Here is a 24,733-nt window from a genome sequence, read left to right on the forward strand (position 1 = left end):
GATTTGCTGATTGAAGACGTGGTGCGCTTAAAACTTCAAGGCGGGTGCAAAGATAAGGCCATAGAAAAGTTCGCGATGGAAGAAGAAGTGACGTTGTTGCATGCCTGAGGCTGGTGGAGACCTGTCAGCCAATCACCAGCTCGCTGTTAACATTCCGAGACGCATCCGAAGCTAGTCCTATTCCAGCTAGCTCTTTGAAGTCATGTCTCTCTCGGAACTAAGCCCAAAGGAGGCACAAAGAGTGGATTCAACCAAAGACTAACCTACCGAATAGAGTTTAGACCAGATTAGTATTCAAGACGAGAAGCCGAGGCTGGACTCGGAGTAACCGTCGGATTGCGGAGATTCCATCCAACGACCACCCGGGGTTTCCATTATAACTATCAACTCTCTGGGGTAACCTGAAAATCGCCAAGTAGCGACTTAACAAGATCGTCCTTCTCATACATATAGTGTATATACTTACATAATATTCTTACCATGTCTCTCCCCAAAGAAGCCTACCTAAGTAACACGTGGAAGGATGGCCTGTTCAGTGAGTCGGCCCGTGGCGGTCACCACATGCTCCGGCGGTCACTGACAACCAGCAGCAAACAAGGTCGTCTTCTGTACGGGAGGCGCAGGAACCATCTGCAGCGCGCAGGTTCGTGCTCTGGTTCATCTAGGTGCAAATGCTTGCATTATTGGCCGAAATGTCGAAAAGACCGAGAAAGCAGCCCAGGACATTGCAACTGCTCGTCCTGGTGCTAAGGTCATCGGCATTGGTGCAGTGGATGTACGAAAGTTGGACAGCCTTCAAGCTGCAGCAGATCGCTGTGCCCAGGAGCTGGGTGGTATTGACTATGTCATGTAAGTGTCACTTCGTTTTGGCTGGTTCTCTACTAATCTGGGTTAAAACTACCCAGTGCTGGAGCGGCCGGAAACTTTCTAGCCTCGATCAACCAGCTCTCGGCGAATGCTTTCAAATCGGTCATCGACATTGACGTTCTGGGATCCTACAACACCCTCAAAGCGACGATCCCATACCTTGTTGAGTCGGCGAAGAAGCACAGAATGGACTCCGAAACTCGTAAGTGGACGATATCGCGATATTCGCGATAAGCGCTAACATCGTACCATCATCAGTCAAACCCTCTGCAGCAGGAACTGGAGGACGTATCATCTTTGTTAGCGCCACTCTCCACTATCGCACGGCTCCTTTCCAGACGCACGTCTCAGTCGCCAAGGCAGGCGTGGATGCGTTGTCTCACAGCGTGGCCATCGAGTTTGGCCCTCTGGGTGTCACTTCTAATATCATTGCGCCCGGACCCATTGCTTCGACAGAGGTTTGTATTCGTCCCACATATTGTATAGGTACGCACATCTAACTTTTATCATAGGGCCTTGATCGTCTCCTTCCTAGTGATACGAAGGACACTTACATCAAGTCACAGCCGCTTGGCCGAGTCGGCTCAGTGCGCGACATTGCAGATGCCACGGTTTATCTCTTTGCAGACACTGGCAGTTATGTCAGTGGTCAAACTCTAGTGGGTGAGTCTCATCTTATCCAGATTCACCATAAATAGTATGTTAACACCTTTATAGTTGACGGCGCATCCTGGCGGATGTCGACCACTGGGGCAACATCGGGTAAACTTGCGTATCCCGATTTCCTTCTTTCAGGCAACCCCGTCCCCAACGTCAAAGGCCAAAAGAAGTCTAAGCTGTAGAGGTCTGTCTTTCTTTCTGGCCACAGGATAGACACTGTCTTGGTTTGCTATCTCCCATAGAGAATACTCTTTGTTCCCCGGGTTGGTACATAGTATATTTTAGATAAAGAAGTCTTTAAAAAGGGAACAAAGGCACAGTGTGCTCCAACTCTGTACTTTGACTCCATGTTTCATCAGGACATATAATAAAGACTATTCACAGTTTCAGACAATGCCTTGCTTCAGCACCATTCAATGTAAGATAATTACTGAGCAACCACCTAATGCATGAAAGCAACAATGGACTGGCTTTTTAGTATGCCGGTAGTCTACGTTGTTATGCCCAAGACAGATAAAAGACTGGCACACGAACTACCTGCTATATCGCTAATTCTCCGATGAAATTGTACTCGAATATCTAGCCTCACATCCAACACGAGGAAAAGAGGCACTTCTACTCCCTAATTACGAAAAAGCCTTAAACCCTCTCCCTTACTCCCAATTCTGCACACTCGCCAAAATGTCAGGCAGACGACCACCCAACCAACGGAGGATACCTATCGGAGCACATAAGCAAATAACTGCATCCGAAAATGACCCCGAAGAATGGCCGCAGGACAATGACAACATAACCCAACAACTCACAGAAGCACAACGCAAAGCCTTAGAACTTGAAAGGGAGAACAAGAACCTAACAAGCCAAGTCCATGATTTGAACCAAGTGCTTGTTGAGCGAGAACAAGCCTTCGCGCAATCGGAGCAAGAGCTGCGAAAGACCCAAAAAGATCTCAAAACGATAGAATCCCAAGTCAAGACGAACGAGGGGCATGTCCAAGCCGCCTACAGCGAAAATACTCTGCTTAGTACGAAGATCAATGCGCAAAGTGGCCAGATCAATCGCCTTCGTCAAGAGCAAAAGAAGTTGAAAGACGAGGAGGCTATGCGCCGTGGTGAGAATGAGAAGCTACAGCAGCAGATGCTTGAAGCAAGTCGAGAACTTAATGAACTCAAGCAGAAGCTGGCAGCGAAGGAATCGGAATCTGCAGCGCAAGAAGCGGAGAAGAGGCAGCTTGCTCAGGCGATGGATAAATATAAAGGGAACGATGCTGAATTAAGAAAGCAGTTAAATAGGCTTGCGGAGCAGGTGCATACGAATGAGTCTGCGATGGCAATAGATACTGTCGCACAGCCTACAAACCCGATGTTATCCGCCTTGGTCCCTTACACCCAGAATAAGCTGATTGCTAGCAACCCCTTCGGCTCCTTCAACTTCCAGAAACCATCTCTGACACTGAGGCAGGAATTGGGAAGTAGCTTGTATAGTGGATCGCAGAGCACTGGAAGTAGCGATGCCCCGACACCGGTGGGCCAGAGAGGCAGCATGAGCAGCATTTTCAGCGCGCCAGCGATCCCTGCTCAGAATCTTAGGCCACCCATTGAGGCGGTTCCGGTGGACTGGAGCAATATCCAGCAGGCTGCCAAAACTGGCGCCATTCCGCATGTGGGACAAGCCCCTGTACCTAGTTCCAGCCTGAAGCGACCTTTTGCTGGATTGGAAGCCCTGCAGGGCTTTGATGGCTCGGAAGAGGCGATCAAGAGGCTGCGTGTTGCTGCCGATCAGCAGAATCTTGGGTCCAATTCAGACAACTCATTCTTGACTCTTTTCCAAAAGTATTTGCAGACGTTGCAGGAGGCGACTAATCAGAACCAGAGTCAGCAAGAACAATTAGAGTTATTTAAGAGAACTGTCCAAGCTCTGACCGCGCAAGGCAATACGAGCTTTGGAAGTCAGTCTTTGGACCCTCAAATAAGTTGGATTCATGATTATCAGAAAGCTGCTGCACAGGCAGCTAATAATCCTTCAAAAGCTCAGCCTCAGGCTATAGTTACCGGCGTCAAGCAGTCAAAAAAATCACAGTCCAAAGAGAAGCCAAAAAGATTCCTCACACGTACACCGCAGAAATTCGAATCATGGCCAGTGTATCTGGAAAAGAGATATAACCCGTCGACGTTATTGACAGTACCACCTATTCGAACGACACGAAAGAAGTTTGCCAATTTCTCCGTCCCTGGAGCATTTGTTGAAGATGATAAGACTGATAGCACAGGGTCGGAGTCGCAGTGGGAGTTTCAAACCGCACCAGAGTACCACGAACCTCAGGTCAGTGTCCCAGAGCAAGTGCCGATACCACCTGCTGTCATAATGGCACGGTTGGCTTTGCTCTTAGTGGGAGCTTTTATAATTGTGACGGCCGTGGTTGAAAATCTATTCGGACAGACAAATAGAACGCAGGACGTCTGGATGCAATATAATGAGGTACCTGAGGATGTCTTGGCTAAAGTCCGGGGCAGCGGACCCCCTGTTGTAGGGTCGATGCAGGGCTTGGATTACACCTTCGCAAGATTCGTCGATATCAGATCTCGCCTAGTGGGATGATAGATGAAACCGGTCTGCTGGTACAGAGCGGGTATGCGATCTCAGGGAGTGAAGGAAGTATATTCTAGAGTTTTCTATCCATGCCTCGTGTCTTGCCTACGATAACCAAGATGGCTTATGCGTACAAAGTAGTTGTGGTGCTGATCGACCACCATGAAATGAACGGGATTCAACGCTATTTTAGGAAATATATACCACGTGACTAATATTTTGCAGCGGATGCGTCAGCTGCTCCCAAAGAAGCAGGCGGTGGGAATTTCATGCGTCACCTGCTCCACCCGCGCGCCATCAACAGCCAATCAGGAAAGAAATCGGGCGATGCGCGATTCGCCTTTGAACCCCCCTCCTGGCTGGCTATGCAAAGAAGCGCTCGCTGGTGGAATCCATATCATCAAAGCATTCCCCCCATTCATCTATTTCTTATTTTTACAGCTGGATATCATCCGTTTTCCATCTCGATAACTTTTGTTCCCATCGCCAAACGATCTCTTCCGTTCATCGTTTTTAGTTTATAGTGCCTCTTCACCCGTCTTATCGGTGCCTGGCTTAGATCCGCCTCGGCCACCATGCACCTCCGTTCGTGCCTTGTGGGGAGCGTTCTCGCTCTCGGCGCCAACGCCTTCCTCGTTATCCCCGAGGTCGAGGAAGCCGTCGCCCCTGAGGGTGACTTCCCTCCCCTCCATCCTTTGGAGGTTTATGCTCCCAAGAAAGAGCAGGTTGAGCTTGCCTGCACCGAATGTCCGTTCCGTGAAGTCAGCGAGGATGGGAAGGTCAGCTGGACTGACGGCTTCCAAACCTCTTTGGTAAGTGGTTCCGAGCCGGTGTCTAGTACGACGTCGGAAAAGTGAAGGGACATGGATGCTAACAGTCGCTGCAGTTGGTCGACTTCTCCACTGAAAATGGCTTCCTTCTGGCCAACGGTCGTCAAATCTTCCCTCCGCCACCTCCCACTCTCATCACTGCCGTTCAGCGCCGGGCGTCGGATGGCGTAGAAACGGAACCTATCCCGTTGGGATACGCTGTGGAGGAGATGCCCTTGCCCACTCCGCCTGAGGACCCTATGGACTTGGTCGCTGTGCGTTTCACTGTCCTCGACCTCGACAGTCGCCCCGTTCCCTTGGATACGGTGGCTTTGACGCTTCTCCATGACCCTAGCAGCGGCGAGCTGTACATCGCCAAGACTGAGATCGAAGAAGCGACCCCCGACCGCGTCTCTTGGAAACAATGCCGCGGAAAGCCGAAGTGTCTGAGGAAGCTGTTGTTCGACCGGATGCGCGCCTTGTTCGCAGCGGCCAAGGCCCGTATGCTTGGAATGGCACCTAAGCCGAAGGGCTGCGGTGGTCCTCACGGTTTGGGCATGCCTCCCCCGCCCCGGCCTCACCATCACCACCACCACCACCCCGACGACAAGTTTGACCCTGAGCGCATGCCGCCTATGCCGCCCATGGAGGGAGAGGAGGCTGGGTTCCACGGCCACATGGACAAGTTTGACCGCCCCCACCATCACCACCACATGCACCACATGCATCATGGCCAGTGGGAACGCACCGTCCACCGCGTGGTCCGTTTCATTGTCGTTCCCGCTGTGCTGGGTGTTTTGGCTGGTCTGGCCGCGAGCGCTCTTGGTATGCTGGTTGGTCAGATTGTGGTCTTCATGTGGCAGCGTTTCCGCCGGTCTACTCCCAAGAAGTCTTTGGAACAGGGTACCGTGTCTGAAAAGCAGGGTCTGATGATGGAGTCTGAAGAGCTTCCCCCGGCGTACAGTGATGAAGAGCCTGTAGCTGAGGAAGTATCTTCGGCCAAGAATTAATTCGACCCTCAATAATATTTTCTCTCATTTGCCCTTTCATACCGCACATTAAGATACTGCACCGTTCTTGATCTTTGCTACAAAATGATGGATTTGGCAAGACTTTCGGGCACCCCTTCAAAAACAAATACATCTCTGAACTTTTCGTTGTTTCATTCAAGGTGATATTGTAAAGCGAACTCTCGTTTCAACTTCCTTTTTTCTTTTGAAAATTCTTTTTCAAATTCATCTTATTCGATGGTGGTTTCCCGCAGGGATTTATAGTTCGCGCTCGGCTTTTCCCTGTCGGCTGTACCAAGCTACTAGTCAGACTTCACTAGTTTCCTTATGTAGTTCCAATATGGTTATAAGTTGTTCCGTAGCGGAAGCACTGTGCATGAACAGTAACACCTACACTAAAGCAGGGGTGCACGTAGCTGCACTGGGGCTGCCTCGTGGATGTTTCAGAGCAAGACAGACCCTTGTCACGTGAGGATATTCACGGCCGCCTGCCAGGAACGGCCGCCGCCAACCTTCCCCTCCTCTTCCTACCATGCCAACCGTCATCGCCCCAGGTTCTTCTGTCTGTCGCAGCCAGAAGCCCTCGCCGGACGATGTTGCGCTAGCTCTCTACGATGACCCTGATCCCTCTTGTGAATCATTTGTGGGCTTCTGTGCATCTTCCTCGCCGAACCCTGACTGCCGCTTGAGCTCCAGCAGCTCCCGCTTCCGTCCGAATCGGCCGTCAGCCGGATACTCACCCCAGACGCAGGAGGATACCTGCCTGTTCATTCATTTCACGCCACCGCACCAAGTTTCTCGAGCGCCATGATGCAGTGGACGTCATTCGTTCAGAAAGCCCAGTCCTTCATCGACCCGGCGAATTTCACCCTTCCTACCCTATCCTCCTCCGATCGCAACCCGTCCAAAGCCTCCCTGTTTCGCCAGCAGTTCCGCCTCCCCGATTCTCAAAACCCGCTGCAAGAGATCACCGCAGAGCTCATTCTCCCTATTCCTCATACCTCGTCACCGTCTCATGGAGAATCCAACCGCCCTTTTGTTGAGCGCCCTGGGAACCGTTATGCCGGCAGACTCCATCTGAGCGAGCGGTTCATCTGTTTCTCGACCCAGCCGACCAGCTTCGCGCCCTCTGCTAGTCTTGGGGCATCGACCCATTGGGCCGGTCAAACGAACGGCACAGGTCCTTCTGGAAATGGATTTACTATTCCGCTCTGCTGCATCCGGAGGGTGGAACGGCTCAACAGTCTTAGCCATGTCTTCTCCCTTGCGTTGACGACATGGAATGGTGCGCTCGGAAAGCAAAGCCCCGACTTTGTTCCGCAAAGGTTCACAATCCAGCTGGCTGGAAGCAGGCAGGCCTGCGAACGCTTTTGCGATGGTTTGAAGAAGGGACTGCGCGAGTGTATGAAGGAAATTGAGAACCTGCGTGTTGTCGTAAACGACTGTTACTCGGAATACCTACTGTCTGGTGCTAAGTCTAAAGCCCAAAATGGCGAGACAACTGAACAGCGCCAGCCACCCGATGCCGGGCTGGGAATGATATTCCGTTATCCCGGTGATGCTCGCAAGCTTCGGGATCGCAGTAAGATGAGACTGTGGGGGGAATATTTCAGAGGTATGCAGTCCAACCCGAGTGCTATTTATTGGGACGCTTGTTAAATAATGTTGTAGAGAATGGTCGCAATGCCACTATCATTCGTCAGCCGACCTTCCATAAATTGATCCGAGTCGGTCTGCCCAATCGTCTTCGCGGCGAGATCTGGGAGGTGACGTCGGGTTCGCTTTACCTTCGCCTGAGATCCCCGAAGTTGTACGCCGAGACGCTCTCGAAGTTCTCTGGGCAGGAGTCTTTGGCGATTGATGAGATCGAGAAAGATTTAAACCGCAGCTTGCCTGAGTATGCTGGTTTCCAGAGCGAAGAAGGCATCGGTCGCCTTCGGAGGGTCCTCACTGCCTACAGTTGGACCAATGCGGAGATTGGATACTGCCAGGCCATGAACATTGTCGTTGCGGCTCTCTTGATGTTTGTTTCCCAATACCAATTTTGGAAGTGAAGCTGACCCTTGCAGTTACATGTCCGAGGCACAGGCCTTCTTTCTGCTGTCTGTACTTTGCGATCGTCTCCTTCCCGGCTACTACTCCACAACAATGTATGGCACATTGCTCGATCAGAAAGTGTTTGAATCTCTGGTCGAGAAAACTATGCCCGTGCTCTGGGATCACCTCACGAAGTCTGATGTGCAGCTATCCGTTGTTTCTCTCCCATGGTTCCTTTCCCTCTACATCAATTCCATGCCGTTAGTCTTCGCCTTCCGTGTACTGGACGTATTTTTCCTCGAAGGGCCCAAGGTTCTCTTCCAGGTTGGCTTGGCCATCCTTCGGATCAATGGCGAGGAGCTTTTGGATATCCAGGATGATGGTTCATTTATCTCCGTCCTCAAGGCATACTTCTCGCGCCTCGATGAGTCTGCCCATCCGAGGTCTGAGAATCCCAAGCTGAGGGCCATCACCCGGTTCCAGGAGCTTATGGTTGTCGCCTTCAAAGAATTCTCCCAGATCACTCACCAGACGATTACGGAACAGCGTGAAAAGCACAAGGATGCCGTCCTGGAGAACATTGAAAGTTTCGCCAAACGGACATCCATCCGTAACCTCGGGCCAGACAGTAAGAAGCTGAGCATGGATGATCTTGGCGTCATCTATGACCGTTACTACGAGGTTCTCTATGACCATCAGCAGAGGCAGAAACTCTTGGACGAGGAAAAGAGGCGCCAGGAAAAGAAACGGGTTGAGAGAACATCTATCCTTGGGCCTCCTGTGGATAGAGAGGTCGGTCGTGTTGGTCTTGGTCCCAGTCCCACTCACATGGATTATGATGCTTTCCGGGAATTCCTCGCGGCCACAGCAAAATGGGCAGTGGCGGACTCGCCCCCGTCACGAAAGGAGTCGGCTGAGCAGGGCTTCAACAGTCTGAAGGGCTGGGGCAAATCCTCTTCGTTGTGGAATAACAAGCCCGAAGCAGCAGATCATGAGTTCACAAGACGGCTTTTCCGCAAATGGGCAACGGATCCCGACGAAGGTCTGAGCTTGCAAAACGTAGTCAACGGCCTTGCAAGACTTAAAGGGCCTCGCGACATCATGAACAACATCCAATACTTCTTCGACCTTTACGATGACGAGGGCACTGGACGGGTTGATAGAGAAGGCATTCTTCGCATGTCAGAGGCGCTTCTATTCCTTTCTCGGCGAGGCTTTGACGGAGCTATTTCCCCCACGCAGTCTGTGGAAGACATCAAGACAAGTGAACGTGACCCAGATAGACTCAGTACAGACGAACGTTTCTTGGGAAGTGTCAGCTCTTTCATCCGTCGTTGTTTCGAATACGCAGATCCCAGCCATCCTGACAGCAGAGCAGCTGAAGAGCAGAAGGATCAGGCGGATGCGGAGGAAACAGCCGATAAGCTTGGGTCCTTCAGCATCGGTGATGATGATGAAGAAGATCTTATCGATGTGAATGAAGACACCAAATCGACTGCATCGGCTGAAACCGAAACACCAGCGAAGCAATCGAATGAAGACAAGTCCAACACGCAGCATAATCGTGCCGTCTCCGAATCCGCAAACCCCGCGCTCGATCCGAACAATCCTCTACACATCACCCTTCCCACCTTCCGCATGGTGATTCTTGCTGATGAGCTGTTGGAGCAATTCTTCGATACATTCTTCCCACAATCATTCCGCCTTTCCGATCATGGATTACAAGCTTTGGCGTCCGCTTCTCTCTCGTCCAACCTCACCACCTTCTCCAACATCGGCGTACCCAAACCTCAGTCCAGCGCAGCAGCCGGTGCATCTGTGGCAGGAGCCTCAGGCGGTATCGTACCACCAGGCAAGGGTCTCCGCGGAGTTCTGGACAACATCGTATCAGATGGTATCCGCATGGCCGCCGAAGTCAAGAAGAGAATGGACGAAGCACAACGCGAACTGGAGCGCACCGCCCTCAACCGCGACGACGACGAAGAAGACGAAGAGGAGGAGTACGACGGTCGCGGCGGCGTTGCCAGCGCATCCGCCATGGTCGGCGGCATCTCCAGCTGGGGCGCAGGTGCCTACGGCGCAGACCCCGAGCGACGAAGCGTCAGAGACGCAGATCGCGATTTGCTCGAGGGAGCCGAAGTCATCAGCATGCGTGGCAAGGATGATGCATCCTTACTCGACGATAGAGATGAACATGAGCACACAACAGCACAAGGATCCCAGAGCCCCCATGAGCCAAGTCAAGCCGAACACAACGTCATCAGCAAGGTCGAGTTCGAGTCGTAAATTCCCACCCCCATCACTACCGTCCATCAATCACATCACCCCCGCCGCTCTCCTACCCCATCTTCTTTCAGATCTTTCTCTCGCCCTATCTCCTATCTCCTACATTGTCTGTGTCATGATTTTACATCTATTCCACTGGTTACTTAACTGCCGGTCATCACCCCATACAATTGCTGTCTATCCTCGTTTAGACGTCTGCTGATTGTTTCTGGAAGATCCATTGTATGTATGCATGCATGTACCATGTTGTTATCGCATCCTCCGCAATACAAACAACGATCTACTTTACTTTGCACTTAATAAAAAAATGTAGTGTAATCACACTGTAAGCAACCAAGCAACATAGTATAACCATTCACTAGCAAGGCTTCATCTGATCTGGTGACTGCAAACTGGAATGGAATGTATGCTACAGCTACTACCGGAAGAGACCAATCCGTCCCTTGAGCGTTTCCAATATGCAATGTAGTTAAAGCTTCACAGAGGGAGTACCCTGAATTACACGTACGAATGAGGTGAGGAAAGGGGCACCAAAACTGAATTTTATGCATTATAATGCGAGGCTATCTTATGTATGTCTGACTGACTATGCCAACTATGTATGTACAAGATCGAACAAACCCGTACTCAATGGCCCAAAAAAAAGAAAACTGCCCTGGAGTACGGCAAGAAACATGAAAATGGGGAAAGGAAATATATTCACCATGAAATTGAGAAGGGAAAAATGGGGGTATAGAGTCAAAAATAAATAATAATGAGGTAGGAGAGAAGTTGAAATAGTAAGGGGGAGAAGGTGAAAGGGTTAAAATTGAAGGAAGCTGTAAGCTGGCTTAGGTAGGAAGGACATTCCGCACAAGTGCCACGCGAGTAAGGGAATTAGTCCTTTTGCCCTTCGTTCTCGATCAACTCGAGAATCAATTGACTTCGCTCGTATTCGGGATGTTGCATGCATATCTTCACGGTGCGGCCATTGTTTGCCAGAGAAGCACCGTTGGATAACCCGCTGGAGAGATTGACAGCACCTCCGGTGCTTGTAGGGATGCTGTTTGCACCAGAACCCGGCATGTGGCTGCCATCGTCGAGGCAGACCACACCGTGGCCTGGAATTACCTGACGTAGGCGGCCGTTCATCGCATTACGCACCTCGACGAAGTCATCATTGAACAAGATGAGGAACCTTCCGTAGAGGCATGCAGAGTGGGCATGTCCCACGAATTCCATGACCACGCTGCGCGACACATCGCCATGTTTGTTCACATACACTGCACATTCAGTGTATACGACCAGGAACTCGCTGTCACTGAGGCGGAACATGCCGAGTGGGCGTAGAGCACCAATCCGCTGGGCTATACTGCTCAGATGGGCTTGCGCTTCAGGAGGGGCTTCGGATCGGAAATCGGGGACCGACCACGTATGTTTCTTGTCGATCGTGAGAATCTCGATACCACGTTGAGTGGAGATCGCCAAGGAAGAGTGGAAGAGATTCATGCCATAGCTCTCGGCGGGAATGTAGAATTCATCGTACTCCCGAAAGAACTCCGTCTGCGAACGACGAGAGAAAAGGCGGCTTCTGCTGCTCGACGACTTTTGCGCGACTGGTTCAAGTATCTGTAGACCGATGAGTATGCGAAACAATGTGGGAGGCGACGACAGCACAAACCTTGAAAGTGGACGATAACCCATCTCGCTTCTTGTACATGACCAAAGTCCGGTCTTTCATGTGCCCTGCCGCAAAGAAACCTACTTCTCGACTGCCTGATAGTTTCTGCGGCGCCCGACGTGAGGAATCCGTTGTTGCTTGTGCTGCAACGCCGCTCGGAGGGCACACAACATCCAGGTGGTAAGCAATCAGCGATTTGTCTGCAATGAGCAGGAACACGTTGAATTCTTCGAAGACAGCAATTTGTGTCACGCGCACAATGGGTATAACCTGGAAGCACAATTAGTATGAGGACGGTGTGTACACGACACATGGGGTTGCAAAGAGCTACTTACCCGAGTCCAGCCACGAGGGTCATTGTAGTCCGAAACATACACACCATAGTCAGTGCCGATGGCGCATCTCATGCGACCAGGGGGCTGCTGGAAAACAGTGGCACAGTGGACGCCAGTCCGGCAAACTGGCGCCGGCCGTGGCGAGCCATGGTACCGCTCTTCCACGTCCTTAATAGCACGATCCAGAGGCGTCCCGTCAATAATTACACCAGTAGGGATGTACGAGTTGTCGGAGGTGCCAAATGCAGTGTCAGCGAGAACACGCAACCTGAACGGCTCCGCATTCTGCGCGAACAAGGCGGCAGCATGTTTGGTCTTCGCCTCGGTTATCTTGTCGCACCAGTCTTGCCTGTTTTGGGCCGAAAAAGCATAGAGTGTATAGGTTCCTGCTTTCCCGAGATGCTTGACCTTGAACGGATACAGGATTTTATCGTCTTTGGAACTCTCCAGAACCGTGGCAGGTACCAGAGCTCTGCCTCCGTTCGAATTACCCGAGCTGCCAGAATTGCCGCTGGCGGTATGGGTTAAAGGCCCGCCGGCAGCACCACGTCCAGCAACGGCGGCTGGTGATTGCGCCACAACTCCGCGGACCGCAGACTTCACGACCGGGTCATCATTGGTGCTCTCAAGAACCAAAAGATCCATGGGGATTGGCAATTTGGACACATCGTAGCTCTCATATTTCACAGATCTCGACGTGTCTTTAGCTGTGAAGGCCTTCGCAAGGACCAAGTAATGGTCGAAGAGTATGGCGTGAGTGTCCACCAAGAATCTTGTTCGTGTCCCTGGCCGCTGCAGGTCTCCCCGGAAGACGATTTCGCGGCCCAGATGCTCCAGGTTGAGTTCAACGTCCTTCTTCATCTCAGGACGGAGCTGGAGCTTGGTAGAAAGCTCCATGAGATCAACCTTCCTACTCATCTCACCCACCTTATGATCACATTCAAGTGCCACCATTTTGATCTCATCAATCGCTTGTGCGAGATTTGTCTTTTCCTCGGAATCTTTGACCATGTTCTTGTGCACTGTCGAGAGGAGCAGGGTGTACCGCTGGATACGAGTGATGGGAGCTTTGAGGTACGTGTCCCAGCTGAGACGATTCGACAGCTTGTGGTCACGAACTTGGCTAAGAAACTGCCGGAAATGAACGTTCCTCTCTGCTTCCTTGCGCACCACGTAATTGGCATTCGGGAATGTTGCCGCGTAGTCGACATAGGCCATCTTTGCCTTTCGGATCCATTCCCGAAAAATATCACTGAATCCAGCAATGAATGGACCCTGTTCTTTCTGCCGGTACTTGAGTTGAGCCAAGAGATGGTCTTCGTTGACCTTTTTGACGGCATCCACCTTCCCAAACACATCGTTCAAAAACCGGTTCAGGCGCTTCGGTGCGATTACCGACGGTTGCATATTTGCCAGTTGATCCCGATAGAGTTCGCGCAAAACATCCAGTTGTGAAATGTAAGAATCTTCGGTCGTCACAATCTCGTGCAAATTGTTCTGTCGATCAATCTCTTTCTTGGAGTGCGTCTCCCACACCTCCTTGGGGACCTTGTAAAAAGTCACCCAGTCTTCTGCTTTCTTCTCCGGCTCCATCATCTGCGCTTTGAGATTGACCTTTTTCAAAGTGCGCATGCAGTGGTGCGAATAGCAACGTCCGAACACTTCGGCCTCCTGTTCGTGAAGGCGGGAGGAGTAACACCCTGTGCCCGTTATCTGAAATAGAACGCCTGACAACGTTCCAGTGCCGAATTTGACCCATTCTTCATCCTTCACCAAGGCTCCCTCCGCCAGCATATTCTTGACTACCCGTGCGGCTAAAGTTTCCGCATCGGCCATGTTCATCGTCGGTACTTTGTGGGTGAACAAAGCAACAATTGCCTCAACAATCGCATGTTCCTTTAGATCCGTCTCATCTTCGCTAAGCTCGCGAATCCAAGCTAGGATGGAGCTTAACGCCCATGGCTCCGTACAGCGTCGGAATTGTTCTGAAGACAGTTTTGTTGGGTTGAACTTCTTACGGCGTCCCGCAGGGATGGTGGGCAGATCAAGCGTCATGGCAGCAGCAGCATCCGGGGAAACGTCAAGCTTGAGCGCGCCATACTGTTGCTGCCGTAATAGCTCCTGTTGCTGTTTATACTTCGCCCGGTCTGCATCGGTTTTCGATCTGATAGGGGGGTCAGTACGAGGTCCAATTGGATGACTCGACAAAGAAGTCGACCGTGGAACTTGGGTAGGGCTGGACACGGTCGAAGAAGCGTACGAATCTGGAGCAACAGGGAATTGGGAAGATGTATACTGGGTAGAGCCCCGCCCATCACCCTGCTCGTGATGCCGGTATGTCCCTGCCGGCATCAAATGCGACATTAAGTTCGGATTACTTGCCGGCTCTACGGGAGCCGGTGGAAGTGGTCGCATGCCAGGATGGAAGAAGAGGTCCCCAGGTTCCTCTCCCCTGCCTGAGCTCTCACTTCCCGAGTGTTGCAAACCATTGTTTTCGGAGAAGGGACCGTCGGTCTCATCACCGTAATCGAAACTCATCCGGCGTCCATACGCTCCAGGTTCCGACAGGCCCCCGGTGCCACCAGCGTCCACTCGTGCATGATGTTGCATGTCATTGTACGGATATCCAGATTCATCGAGCGCTGTAGGCGGGTAGTCATAATCATCCGAATACTCCTCATGCCCGTCTGCAAAGGGGTTAGAACCTCTCATAGAGCCGGAAGAGGGCGCAAGCCTAGGATGGCCAGCATCATCATTATGGCCATTTGCGTAATGATCCGCCTCGTCATATTGCGAAGCACGACGATAGCTTTCGCCATATGACCCCAACTCATCCTGCTGCCAGTCTTGCTGAGGAGACGGTACGCGATTCTCTGACCGCGATCCGTATGCACTTATGATAGAAGCAGTCGTCTCCCGTCGCGCACGGTCTTGCAAGCGTTCGGCTTGTGCTTTGTCTTCCTCATCTGCCATTTGCAGCATAGCTAGACCTGCAGCAGCCTCTGCATCACTATCATCGCTATACGCATCGTAGTTCACATATTGGCCGGTGCCAGTGGCGATGCTGCCATTAGTGTGAGTATGTCTCTCGTCAGGGGACAGCCGCGGGCCCGGTGAATCGCTAATCGATGGTTCCAGGACCAATGCACTGTGAGGATTCACATGTGATGGATCCAAGCTATAGCCTGACTCCCCAGCCGTCCGTCGATCCGCAACTGCAGCCTCGACCTGTTGCATCAGCTCATCATAGCCAGGCCTAGTACTTGGTCGACTATCCCGGCTTCCATGTCCGTTGGCAGCCATATAGGGCTCAGAATCTACATCCGCGTCAATCGGTGGGCCAGGTAACGGGCGCGACTGCGGGTGTCGGGTCAAAGTGTCTGTTCTACGCGGTGACATTTGTGTTTGAGAGGGATGTATCGGCGGTGTTGGAAGGGATCGGCCTGATCCGGGACGTGTCAAACTCAAGCGCTTGCCGAAGGCTTCCTCAGTGGGTGTCGAGTGGGCTGGCGGTGCAGGAGGTTGTTCATCGAACGAAGTAATGACATCTCCAGGGTGAGGCGGCGACTGCGGCAGGTAGGTTGGAACTTGGGCACCTCCAGCGTAGGGGTGGCTTGCAACATTCGCAGAACCAGCAGTAGAAGAGCTGTTGGCAGATATATAGGTAGCACTAGTTGCAGAAGGTGATGCTGTGCCATAGGATAAAGAGCCGGATGAGAGTGTGGTTGAGGATGATGCCTGCTGAGTTGTGAACCCGTACTGCATACCTGGCGAAGCATTTCCATACTGCGGGGAGGGGCGGCTTCCATATGGATGGTCCGGTCCCCGAGGAGGTGGAGGCGGCGGCAACTGCGGGTGGGGAGGACCCCAAGTTTGGGGTGTAGGGGGAGCATGTGCAAAAGCGCTGGTGGGCTGTCTCTGCACCGGGGATGCGACGAAGCTAGCAGGCTGGTAGGCGGCTGGATTATAAGGCTGGTGGCCGGTGGCTGTTGCGCTGCTATAGGATGTGCTGGGCCCAGTATATGCCAGCGGGCTGAAGCCTACCTGCTGCTGTGATGGTGTAGGGGGCAAGGCATATTGCTGAGGGTTATATGCATGCTGGGTAGGTGATGTGGCAGCCGGAACCGACGAGGTATACTGGTATTGATAACTTGATTGCGAAGAAGCCCGGGCGCGCGACAACTGAGGCGAAGTGGGCGCAGGGACGTGCGCGTATCGAGGGTCTGCGTAGTCATCGCGTCCAGTATTCATGACATTGTAACTCGATTGACCCTCTGCCTGTGCATTCCAGCCCGGATAGCGAGCATTCGCCTCGGTGGACCTGGCGTTCTGGGAATTAGGGGAGCCCAAGAGACCCGCGTCGTCCCCCACATTATAACTGGGCATCCTTCGTAACTGTGGGCTCGTCGGCTGGGTGGGATAGAGATCATAACGGTTGTGCTGGGTGGGATTCGGTGGGGAACCGGGCGGTTGATTGTAGGATGGATAGCCATTCTGGTAATGCGCCATGGTTGTTCAAGGAGGCCCAGCGGGCAGTGGACGGCAGGTTGGACAAGGATGACTGCACGCGACAAGGAGAGTTAGGAAGACGAGGCTCCGGACGGCCTGGGAATAATTCTCCCGGGTTGAGTGAAGATAGATCGGCTCACTTCAAGACACCGACAGAGACCACCGGAAGCCCCGATCCGATCAAGGCCAGCCTTACCACCACGAGATAAGATGTAGGAACTAGTCGTAGGACCAGTTACCACCAACAGTGGATTGTTGGTAACGATAGGAGGTCGAGCCTCATCCGGACGTCGGCCGACCACAATTAACAAGGAGGTCCGGGGAAAAGAGATCCACCTCTAGACATACCCCAGCAGACAAGGGGGAGGGGGATGTCCCACGGTCGGAAAGAATATGGTTCGAGTTGAAACCAAGTAGTAGGGCCAGGAGGCAGAAGGAGGGGGAGAATGAGGTGGAGGGGAAAGGGGGTGGGGAAGGGCGTGAAAGATTAACGGAGGGAAAAAGAGAGAGAGAGAGGGAGAGAGAGGGAGGATTGATGATCTGGTCTTGGAGTAACAGTCCGTCAGTCCGTTTGGTGGTTGTTTTTGTGCCGGTGGACACTTCCCTCTTCTCCTAACTCTTACTACTAGCAGTTAATTCGCTGTGCTTGTTGGGTAGGCGGTCAGTTCCCATCTTCTATGCCTGATGCTGAACGGGGTCTTTCATGCCTGTATGCCTGATTGTCGGCGAGAATGCGAGTGGTCCAGCCAGTTTACATGGAAGATACTTATCTATCGCCTCGTACTCGGCAAAACGTGGCAATCTTGGAAATTATGGTATGAGACTGAATGAACTTCCACGCAATCTTGATTGATCCGGACATCAAATCCGCGGCGTTTGTTTGCTTGCGGTCACCACAAATTGTACCATTGCACAGCAAGCAAGCCATTAGCTTGACAACAAAATGCTGCAAAATGCTGCAATTGCAGTCTTTTTTATCTTAGCGTATACCATTATTATTGATACTGCAGTGCTTCCAGTGCTAGTACATAGTAGTTGGCTAAGTATGGCGGAGGCTCAGTCTTACCCGAGCCGAGCACGAGACTAAATGGCCTTGGAGTCAAGAATCGACACATCCTTATCAACTTTATGTCCGTATTTTACCTTGTAGTTCACCTGATTTAAATCTTAGGTTCGTATTATGACACTCATAACATACTGTAAACCCTTGCCTTAATCTCGCTGTCTCCTCCGGATAGTAAACTGCGAGGATGCAGATATATATAGAAACTGTCATACTACTGGTACGTGTGGGCCTCAGAGAGTCAGAGAGTGCGTGAAGAGGGTAACACAAACATTAGTACAGAAAGTTTATAAGGGCTACGTACAGTTATAAATAGCTACCAATAGTGAGTCTTATTCATAGCCTGAATTTAATAATAGTTAAGTAGTAAAACTAAGAACACAATCATCATTCCAGTCTCAAGGATGCCATGAGCTGAAGTCTCAACCTGAAACTTACCCACTCTAGTCATAATAATAGTAGCTTCTACAGTGGTGCACTACCAACAAACCTTGATAGTTAATGCGACTTCTGGTGTACTATGTTCAGGAACAGCTAAAATTCCATGATGTATATCAATGCTGTACTACCAGGAGCATTGTTATAGTCCATATCCTTTATCAGAGCAGTCCGTTTGATACTCCTTACCTGATTCTTAGGCCTTATTAAAGGAGGATAAATACATCTGACCGTGATGTTAGCACTATGAGCTCCCTTTTCCAATGATCGGACCTAACAGTGGCGGGTATTCTTTGCTACCTGCTTGATGTTTGTCACTGATGGATTCGGAATTCTATACTTCCGAATACCAGCTTGATCTAACATCATATGATTGAGAGACTGGTACTAGGTGTAGAGGCATCTCTTCCAACACTGACTAGGGGAGGGGTGGTATTGGTACAAACGCAAGGCCGATGAATAAGCACGGACAGCCTGGAATGGAATGGAATTGTAACCTTATAGAGCAATAAATATCAGGCATCCCTAAGCGATCCATAGTTCCTTGTCCCATCTACAGGGGGAATAGTATTATGGTAGAGTGGCAGTGGCTCACCATCATCCGTGGTAACTAATCTGACAGCTCGGAAGGGTTTAGATCCGGGGTAACGGTGGGGTTTGGCGGATGCAGAGCTAAAAAGCACCCGAAGATACGCATCCAATACGCATCCAATCAGGACCGGCGTTGAGAACCTTCCGCGGAAGTGACGCTGAGATAATGAACGATGACCGAATGGAGGTTGATGATGAATACGACTTGATGATGGAACCGGAAAAATACCTTCTTTTGTTATTTGGAATCTCCGACGAGTCATTCACAAGCTACCTCATATATGCCCTTGTTTCTGTTCATGAGCTCATCATGGATAGGAGATGATCATGACGTCGTAGTAGAACAGTTCAACAGCATAGGGTTGATCTTGATCAGGGGAAGGAAAGGAGAGTCCGTGTGTACCTGAATGCTCAATCTACTAACTTTCAGCGGATACGGGCCTGCATCACCAGACAAGGATCAGGTAGCTCTTTGAGCCTGACGCCATGTGAATTCGGATGCTGGCTTTCCGTCTTCCGGGTTTCGAGACCATCGACAATGTACCAGGTAACGAACCTTATTGAATCACTGAAACTTTAGGACCCCTTTGATTATTTCTGACCACCTTGGACTCATCCCCTCGGTCCTTCTTTCCTTCCTGCCCTTCTCTTTTGTTGTTGATTGTGCCTCCTGCATCTCTGTGTCTTGTCTTACCGTTGCTCATTTGCCTTTCTGGTGCCCTACTATGAATTGCGTAACCCCAGATTGTTGACATTTGTCATGGCTAACCAGCCAGCACCCCCTGCACCCTTTGGGACCCGAGCTATCACCGCTGCGGTGGGCTCGGAGCTGGAAAGTTCGATGCGCGCGGCCTTCACCTCCGGGGGGCAGACGGAGAGCTCAGATTCCGCTTGCTTAGAATCGGAAGACAGCATCAGAAGGGAAGATCAGCAGGCGATTAATGCACTGGCGCGTAGCCTTTCACACTTATCTAGCAAGAGCGGCATCGGCGAGGGCACAAATACCTTCCTAGATCCTACTAGCGACCCCGAGCTGGACCCCAATTCGGAGCAGTTCAACTCGCAAAAGTGGACGAAAAACTTGCTCAGGATTACCTCGCGTGATCCAGATCGCTATCCTCGCCGCACAGCCGGTGTCTCCTTCCGGAACATGAATGTCTTCGGCTACGGAACCGCTGCTGATTACCAGGCAAATGTCGCAAACATGTGGCTGAAAGGTTTTGGTTGGTTTCGCGAAAAGCTCGGTTATGGGAAGAAAGTCAGGATTGATATTCTTCGTAATTTCGAGGGATACGTCCACAGCGGAGAGCTGCTGGTTGTGCTTGGCCGTCCTGGAAGGTAATTGATGCAGTGCTGCTTTGCGGCCCCTCACTTACACCGTGTCGATTCCTATGCAGTCCATGTTTCTGACGGATGATACTTATAGTGGTTGCTCAACCTTCCTCAAGACTATCGCAGGCGAGACTCACGGCCTATGGCTCGACCACGGAACCGACATTCAGTATCAGGGTATATCCTGGGATGAAATGCATAGCCGTTTCCGGGGTGAAGTCATTTACCAAGCAGAGACCGAAATTCACTTCCCTCAACTCTCGGTAGGGGATACGTTGCACTTTGCGGCGCATGCTCGTGCACCATCCAACAGATTCCCGGGTGTTACCAGAGAGCAGTACGCAACCCATATGCGTGATGTTGTTATGGCAATGTTGGGTTTGAGCCACACCATAAACACGCGGGTGGGTAATGAGTACATCCGGGGAGTGTCCGGAGGGGAAAGAAAGCGTGTCAGTATAGCTGAGACTATATTGTGTGGTTGTCCTTTGCAATGTTGGGACAATAGTACGCGCGGTCTGGATAGCTCAACGGCCTTGGAGTTCGTCCGGAAGTTGCGGCTTTCCACGGACTATACAGGGTCTACCGCAATTGTGGCAATCTACCAAGCCAGCCAAGCTATCTATGATATATTTGATAAGGTCATTGTTCTCTATGAAGGCCGGCAAATATATTTCGGGCGCTCCGGGGATGCCAGGCAGTTCTTCATTGACATGGGATTTGACTGTCCAGACAGACAAACCACTGCCGATTTCCTGACTTCCCTGACCAGTCCAACGGAAAGAATGGTCCGCAAAGGCTATGAGCGCTTGGTACCTCGCACCCCTGATGAGTTTGCTGCGCGATGGAGAGCGAGCGCTGAGAGAAGGCAGCTGCTCGCTGACATTGAGGCTTTTCAGCATGAGTTCCCTCTCGGAGGTGAAAAGTTGAAAGAATTCAACCGCTCTCGCGCGGCTGAAAAGGCCAAAAGGACACGGGCCAAATCACCCTACACGCTATCATACCCTATGCAAGTTCGGCTGTGTCTTCGTAGGGGCTTCCAGCGTCTCAAGGGTGACATGAGTATGACCTTGGCTGGTGTTATCGGAAATAGTGTCATGGCCTTGGTTATCTCCAGCGTGTTCTACAACCTTGGACCTACGACAGATAGCTTTTTCCAACGAGGAGCACTGATCTTCTTTGCAATATTGTTGAATGGATTTGCAAGCGCGCTCGAGATCCTCACTCTATGGCAGCAACGACCCATAGTGGAGAAGCATGATAAGTATGCTCTCTATCATCCATCGGCAGAGGCAATCAGCTCCATGATTGTTGATCTCCCCTCGAAAGCGATCGTCTCAGTGGTATTCAATCTATTTCTCTATTTCATGTCTAATTTACGCCGTACCCCTGGGCACTTTTTCGTGTTCTACCTATTCTCCGTGACAACTACTTTGACCATGTCTAACATCTTCCGCTGGACGGGAGCGATTTCGCGATCTATGGCCCAGGCCATGGTACCTTCCTCGATATTCATGCTGATTCTCGTGATATATACGGGTTTCACGATTCCGGTCCGCAACATGCATCCATGGTTTCGATGGTTAAATTACTTGGACCCAATAGCTGTAAGTGCGCCCATATAGCTGGACAATGATACAACACCCATACCTTGCTTGCAATTCGACATCAGCACTACTCGAGCGCTATGACCATCGCTAACAGTGAAGTAGTATGCTTTCGAGTCTCTCATGATTAACGAATTCAGTGAGCGTCGCTTCCCGTGCGCAGTATATGTACCTTCGGGACCAGGCTACGAAAATGCTCCTATTAGCTCCAAGATCTGCAGCCAGAATGGTGCCGTAGCCGGTCAAGACTACATTGATGGCGACAGATACCTGAACGTTTCTTTCCAATACTACAAATCGCACCTCTGGCGCAACTATGGCATTCTCTTGGGCTTCCTGTTCTTCTCCCTCGCACTGTACATCATTAGCAGTGAGCTGGTCCGCGCGAAGCCTTCGAAAGGCGAGATCCTGGTATTTCCTCGCGGGAAGATCCCTGCATTTGCAAGACGAATCCCTGGTGTCGGTGATGTGGAAAGCTACCCGACTTCAGAAAAGTACGCTGTCGATGGCGAGAATGTTGACCATACAGCCGCAATTGTCAAACAAACATCCATCTTTCACTGGCAAGATGTCTGCTACGATATCAAGGTCAAAGGGAAGCCACGCAGGATTTTAGATCATGTGGATGGATGGGTTAAACCAGGCACTTTGACTGCCTTGATGGGTGTAACTGGAGCCGGGAAGACATCTCTCCTCGATGTATTAGCCAATCGGGTAACCATGGGAGTGGTTACTGGGGATATGCTAATTGATGGAAGGATGCGGGATGATTCTTTCCAGAGAAAGACTGGTTACGTCCAACAGCAGGATTTGCACTTGGAAACAACCACGGTGCGGGAAGCCCTTGTTTTCAGCGCACTGCTTCGTCAGCCAGCTACGACACCGCGAAAAGAAAAGCTTGCGTACGTGGAGGAGGTAATCAAAATGCTCAACATGGAAGCTTACGCAGAAGCCATTGTCGGGGTTTTGGGTGAGGGGTTGAACGTTGAACAGAGGAAAAGGTTGACGATCGGAGTAGAGATCGCGGCCAAGCCTGACCTTCTTCTGTTCTTTGATGAGCCCACCTCGGGACTTGACAGTCAAACTGCATGGTCTATCTGCTCCCTCATGCGAAAGCTAGCAGATCACGGGCAAGCGATTTTATGTACCATTCATCAACCATCAGCGATCCTCATGCAGCAGTTTGATCGGCTGTTGTTTCTAGCAAAAGGTGGTAAGACGGTGTACTTTGGAGAGCTTGGCCAGAATATGGAGACCTTGATAAGGTACTTCGAGGCGAAGGGCTCTGTGAAATGTCCGCCCAACGCTAACCCTGCCGAGTGGATGTTGGAAGTAATCGGAGCTGCTCCAGGATCCCATGCTGACCGCGATTGGACGGAGGTGTGGAATCAAAGTCCTGAGCGCGCTCAGGTACGCCTAGACCTTGCCGAGATGAAGCAGGAACTACTGCAACGGCCACCCCCTCCTCGAATGGTGGGATATGGAGCGTTTGCCATGCCTCTTTGGGCGCAGTTTGTCCTTTGCCTGCAGCGGATGTTCCAACAATATTGGCGTAGTCCTTCATACATCTACTCCAAGGCTGCCATGTGCGTTATCCCAGTAAGTATCTCGTGTCCTCACGGTATGCGGAGCTAACAGGTCACCATAGCCGATCTTTATTGGCTTTACGTTTTGGCGAGAGCCGAACAGTCTTCAAGGATTGCAGAACGAGATGTTCGCTATTTTCATGCTATTGGTCATCTTTCCCAACTTGGTGCAACAGATGATGCCATATTTCGCAAGGCAGCGAGCTTTGTATGAAGTTCGCGAAAGGCCTTCCAAAACATATTCTTGGGTAGCGTTCATGCTAGCCAGTATTCTGGTTGAGTTGCCCTGGAACATACTGATGGCAGTTCCGGCGTACTTCTGCTGGTACTATCCAATTGGCCTATACCGCAACGCCATTCCAACGGACTCGGTCACCGAAAGAGGTGGAACCATGTTTCTTCTCGTCCTGATCTTCATGGTGTTCACCTCAACATTCAGTTCCATGGTTATCGCCGGCATCGAGCAACCGGATACAGGTAGCAACGTCGCCCAACTTCTGTTCTCGTTCTGCCTGATCTTTAACGGGTAAGTCATACTGCATCGTTTGTCTGTGAGGAAGACTGACCATTGTGAATCTAGCGTCCTGGCCACCCCATCTGCCCTTCCTCGCTTCTGGATCTTCATGTACCGGGTCTCACCCTTCACCTACCTGGTATCCTCTGTCTTGAGTGTAGGCATCGCAGGAAACGACGTCGAATGCTCCGATATAGAGCTGCTGCATATCCCACCTCCAACGGGACAGAATTGCTCCAGTTATCTTGATACCTACGTTCGTAATTACCAAGCGACTCTGCTCAATCCCGAAGACAACACCGAATGCCTCGTGTGTTCGATCTCGAAGACCGACCAGTATCTAAGCGCGCTGAGCATGAGCTACTCGGACCGGTGGCGTAATGTGGGTATTCTCTTCGCGTTCATTGTGTTTAACGCCATCGCAGCAGTTTTCTTGTACTGGCTGGTGCGCGTGCCGAAGAAGAAGTCGGTTAAGGAGAAGGACGAGTAGGCTACTGGAGGGAGAGGAAATAAGGGTCTAAGATCTCAGGGGACAAAGAAGTCAGGCTTAGTATGGCAGAGCTAGATCATCTTACTATGCAGTAGAGGAGATATGGGGTATTTTGCTTGCATGGTTACTAGTCTTAGCTCCTTCAAATGTCGGAAAGTCATCGGTAATCTTCAGACTATGTTATCTACGAGGTAGTACGAATACCACACTATCATATTCTCATACTTTCACACTCTTACACATATAGATAACTCCCAGGGTAACATCCACCAGAGTCTAGACGCAAGCAATACAACAATACCCCAACAAGGCACATTGTGCACCATCGCACAAAACTCTACATTGTGGCT

At 51.1% G+C, this 24,733-nt stretch overlaps 6 protein-coding genes across 6 annotated transcripts; 5 read left to right on the forward strand and 1 right to left on the reverse strand.

Moving 5' to 3' along the window:
* Positions 1 to 480: 480 nt before the first annotated feature.
* Positions 481 to 1,709, forward strand: AtWU_02146 (SDR family oxidoreductase; the record flags this gene model as incomplete). The annotated part of the gene is made up of 6 exons (XM_035497260.1): positions 481 to 535; positions 591 to 849; positions 906 to 1,069; positions 1,126 to 1,325; positions 1,380 to 1,530; positions 1,585 to 1,709. 6 exons carry the CDS (start codon positions 481 to 483, stop codon positions 1,707 to 1,709), a joined length of 954 nt encoding a protein of 317 aa, XP_035353153.1.
* A 499-nt stretch (positions 1,710 to 2,208) lies between these two features.
* AtWU_02147 (uncharacterized protein) lies at positions 2,209 to 4,125 on the forward strand (the record flags this gene model as incomplete). The annotated part of the gene is made up of 1 exon (XM_035497261.1): positions 2,209 to 4,125. The coding sequence occupies one exon, from the start codon at positions 2,209 to 2,211 to the stop codon at positions 4,123 to 4,125; it is 1,917 nt and encodes a 638-aa protein (XP_035353154.1).
* Positions 4,126 to 4,691: 566 nt separating this feature from the next.
* AtWU_02148 (uncharacterized protein) lies at positions 4,692 to 5,935 on the forward strand (the record flags this gene model as incomplete). The annotated part of the gene is made up of 2 exons (XM_035497262.1): positions 4,692 to 4,928; positions 5,003 to 5,935. The coding sequence occupies 2 exons, from the start codon at positions 4,692 to 4,694 to the stop codon at positions 5,933 to 5,935; spliced, it is 1,170 nt and encodes a 389-aa protein (XP_035353155.1).
* Positions 5,936 to 6,467: 532 nt separating this feature from the next.
* On the forward strand, positions 6,468 to 10,258 carry AtWU_02149 (GTPase-activating protein; the record flags this gene model as incomplete). Its single annotated transcript, XM_035497263.1, has 4 exons — positions 6,468 to 6,578; positions 6,632 to 7,550; positions 7,607 to 7,958; positions 8,005 to 10,258. 4 exons carry the CDS (start codon positions 6,468 to 6,470, stop codon positions 10,256 to 10,258), a joined length of 3,636 nt encoding a protein of 1,211 aa, XP_035353156.1.
* An 876-nt stretch (positions 10,259 to 11,134) lies between these two features.
* On the reverse strand, positions 11,135 to 16,762 carry AtWU_02150 (putative Rho guanyl nucleotide exchange factor; the record flags this gene model as incomplete). Its single annotated transcript, XM_035497264.1, has 3 exons — positions 11,135 to 11,866; positions 11,919 to 12,188; positions 12,254 to 16,762. 3 exons carry the CDS (start codon positions 16,760 to 16,762, stop codon positions 11,135 to 11,137), a joined length of 5,511 nt encoding a protein of 1,836 aa, XP_035353157.1.
* Positions 16,763 to 19,614: 2,852 nt separating this feature from the next.
* On the forward strand, positions 19,615 to 24,383 carry AtWU_02151 (pleiotropic drug resistance family ABC transporter; the record flags this gene model as incomplete). The annotated part of the gene is made up of 5 exons (XM_035497265.1): positions 19,615 to 20,192; positions 20,281 to 21,793; positions 21,899 to 23,392; positions 23,442 to 23,905; positions 23,960 to 24,383. The coding sequence occupies 5 exons, from the start codon at positions 19,615 to 19,617 to the stop codon at positions 24,381 to 24,383; spliced, it is 4,473 nt and encodes a 1,490-aa protein (XP_035353158.1).
* Between the last annotated feature and the right edge of the window lie 350 nt (positions 24,384 to 24,733).

This window comes from Aspergillus tubingensis (genome assembly GCF_013340325.1).
Source record: "Aspergillus tubingensis WU-2223L DNA, scaffold_3, whole genome shotgun sequence".
NCBI lineage: Eukaryota > Fungi > Ascomycota > Eurotiomycetes > Eurotiales > Aspergillaceae > Aspergillus > Aspergillus tubingensis.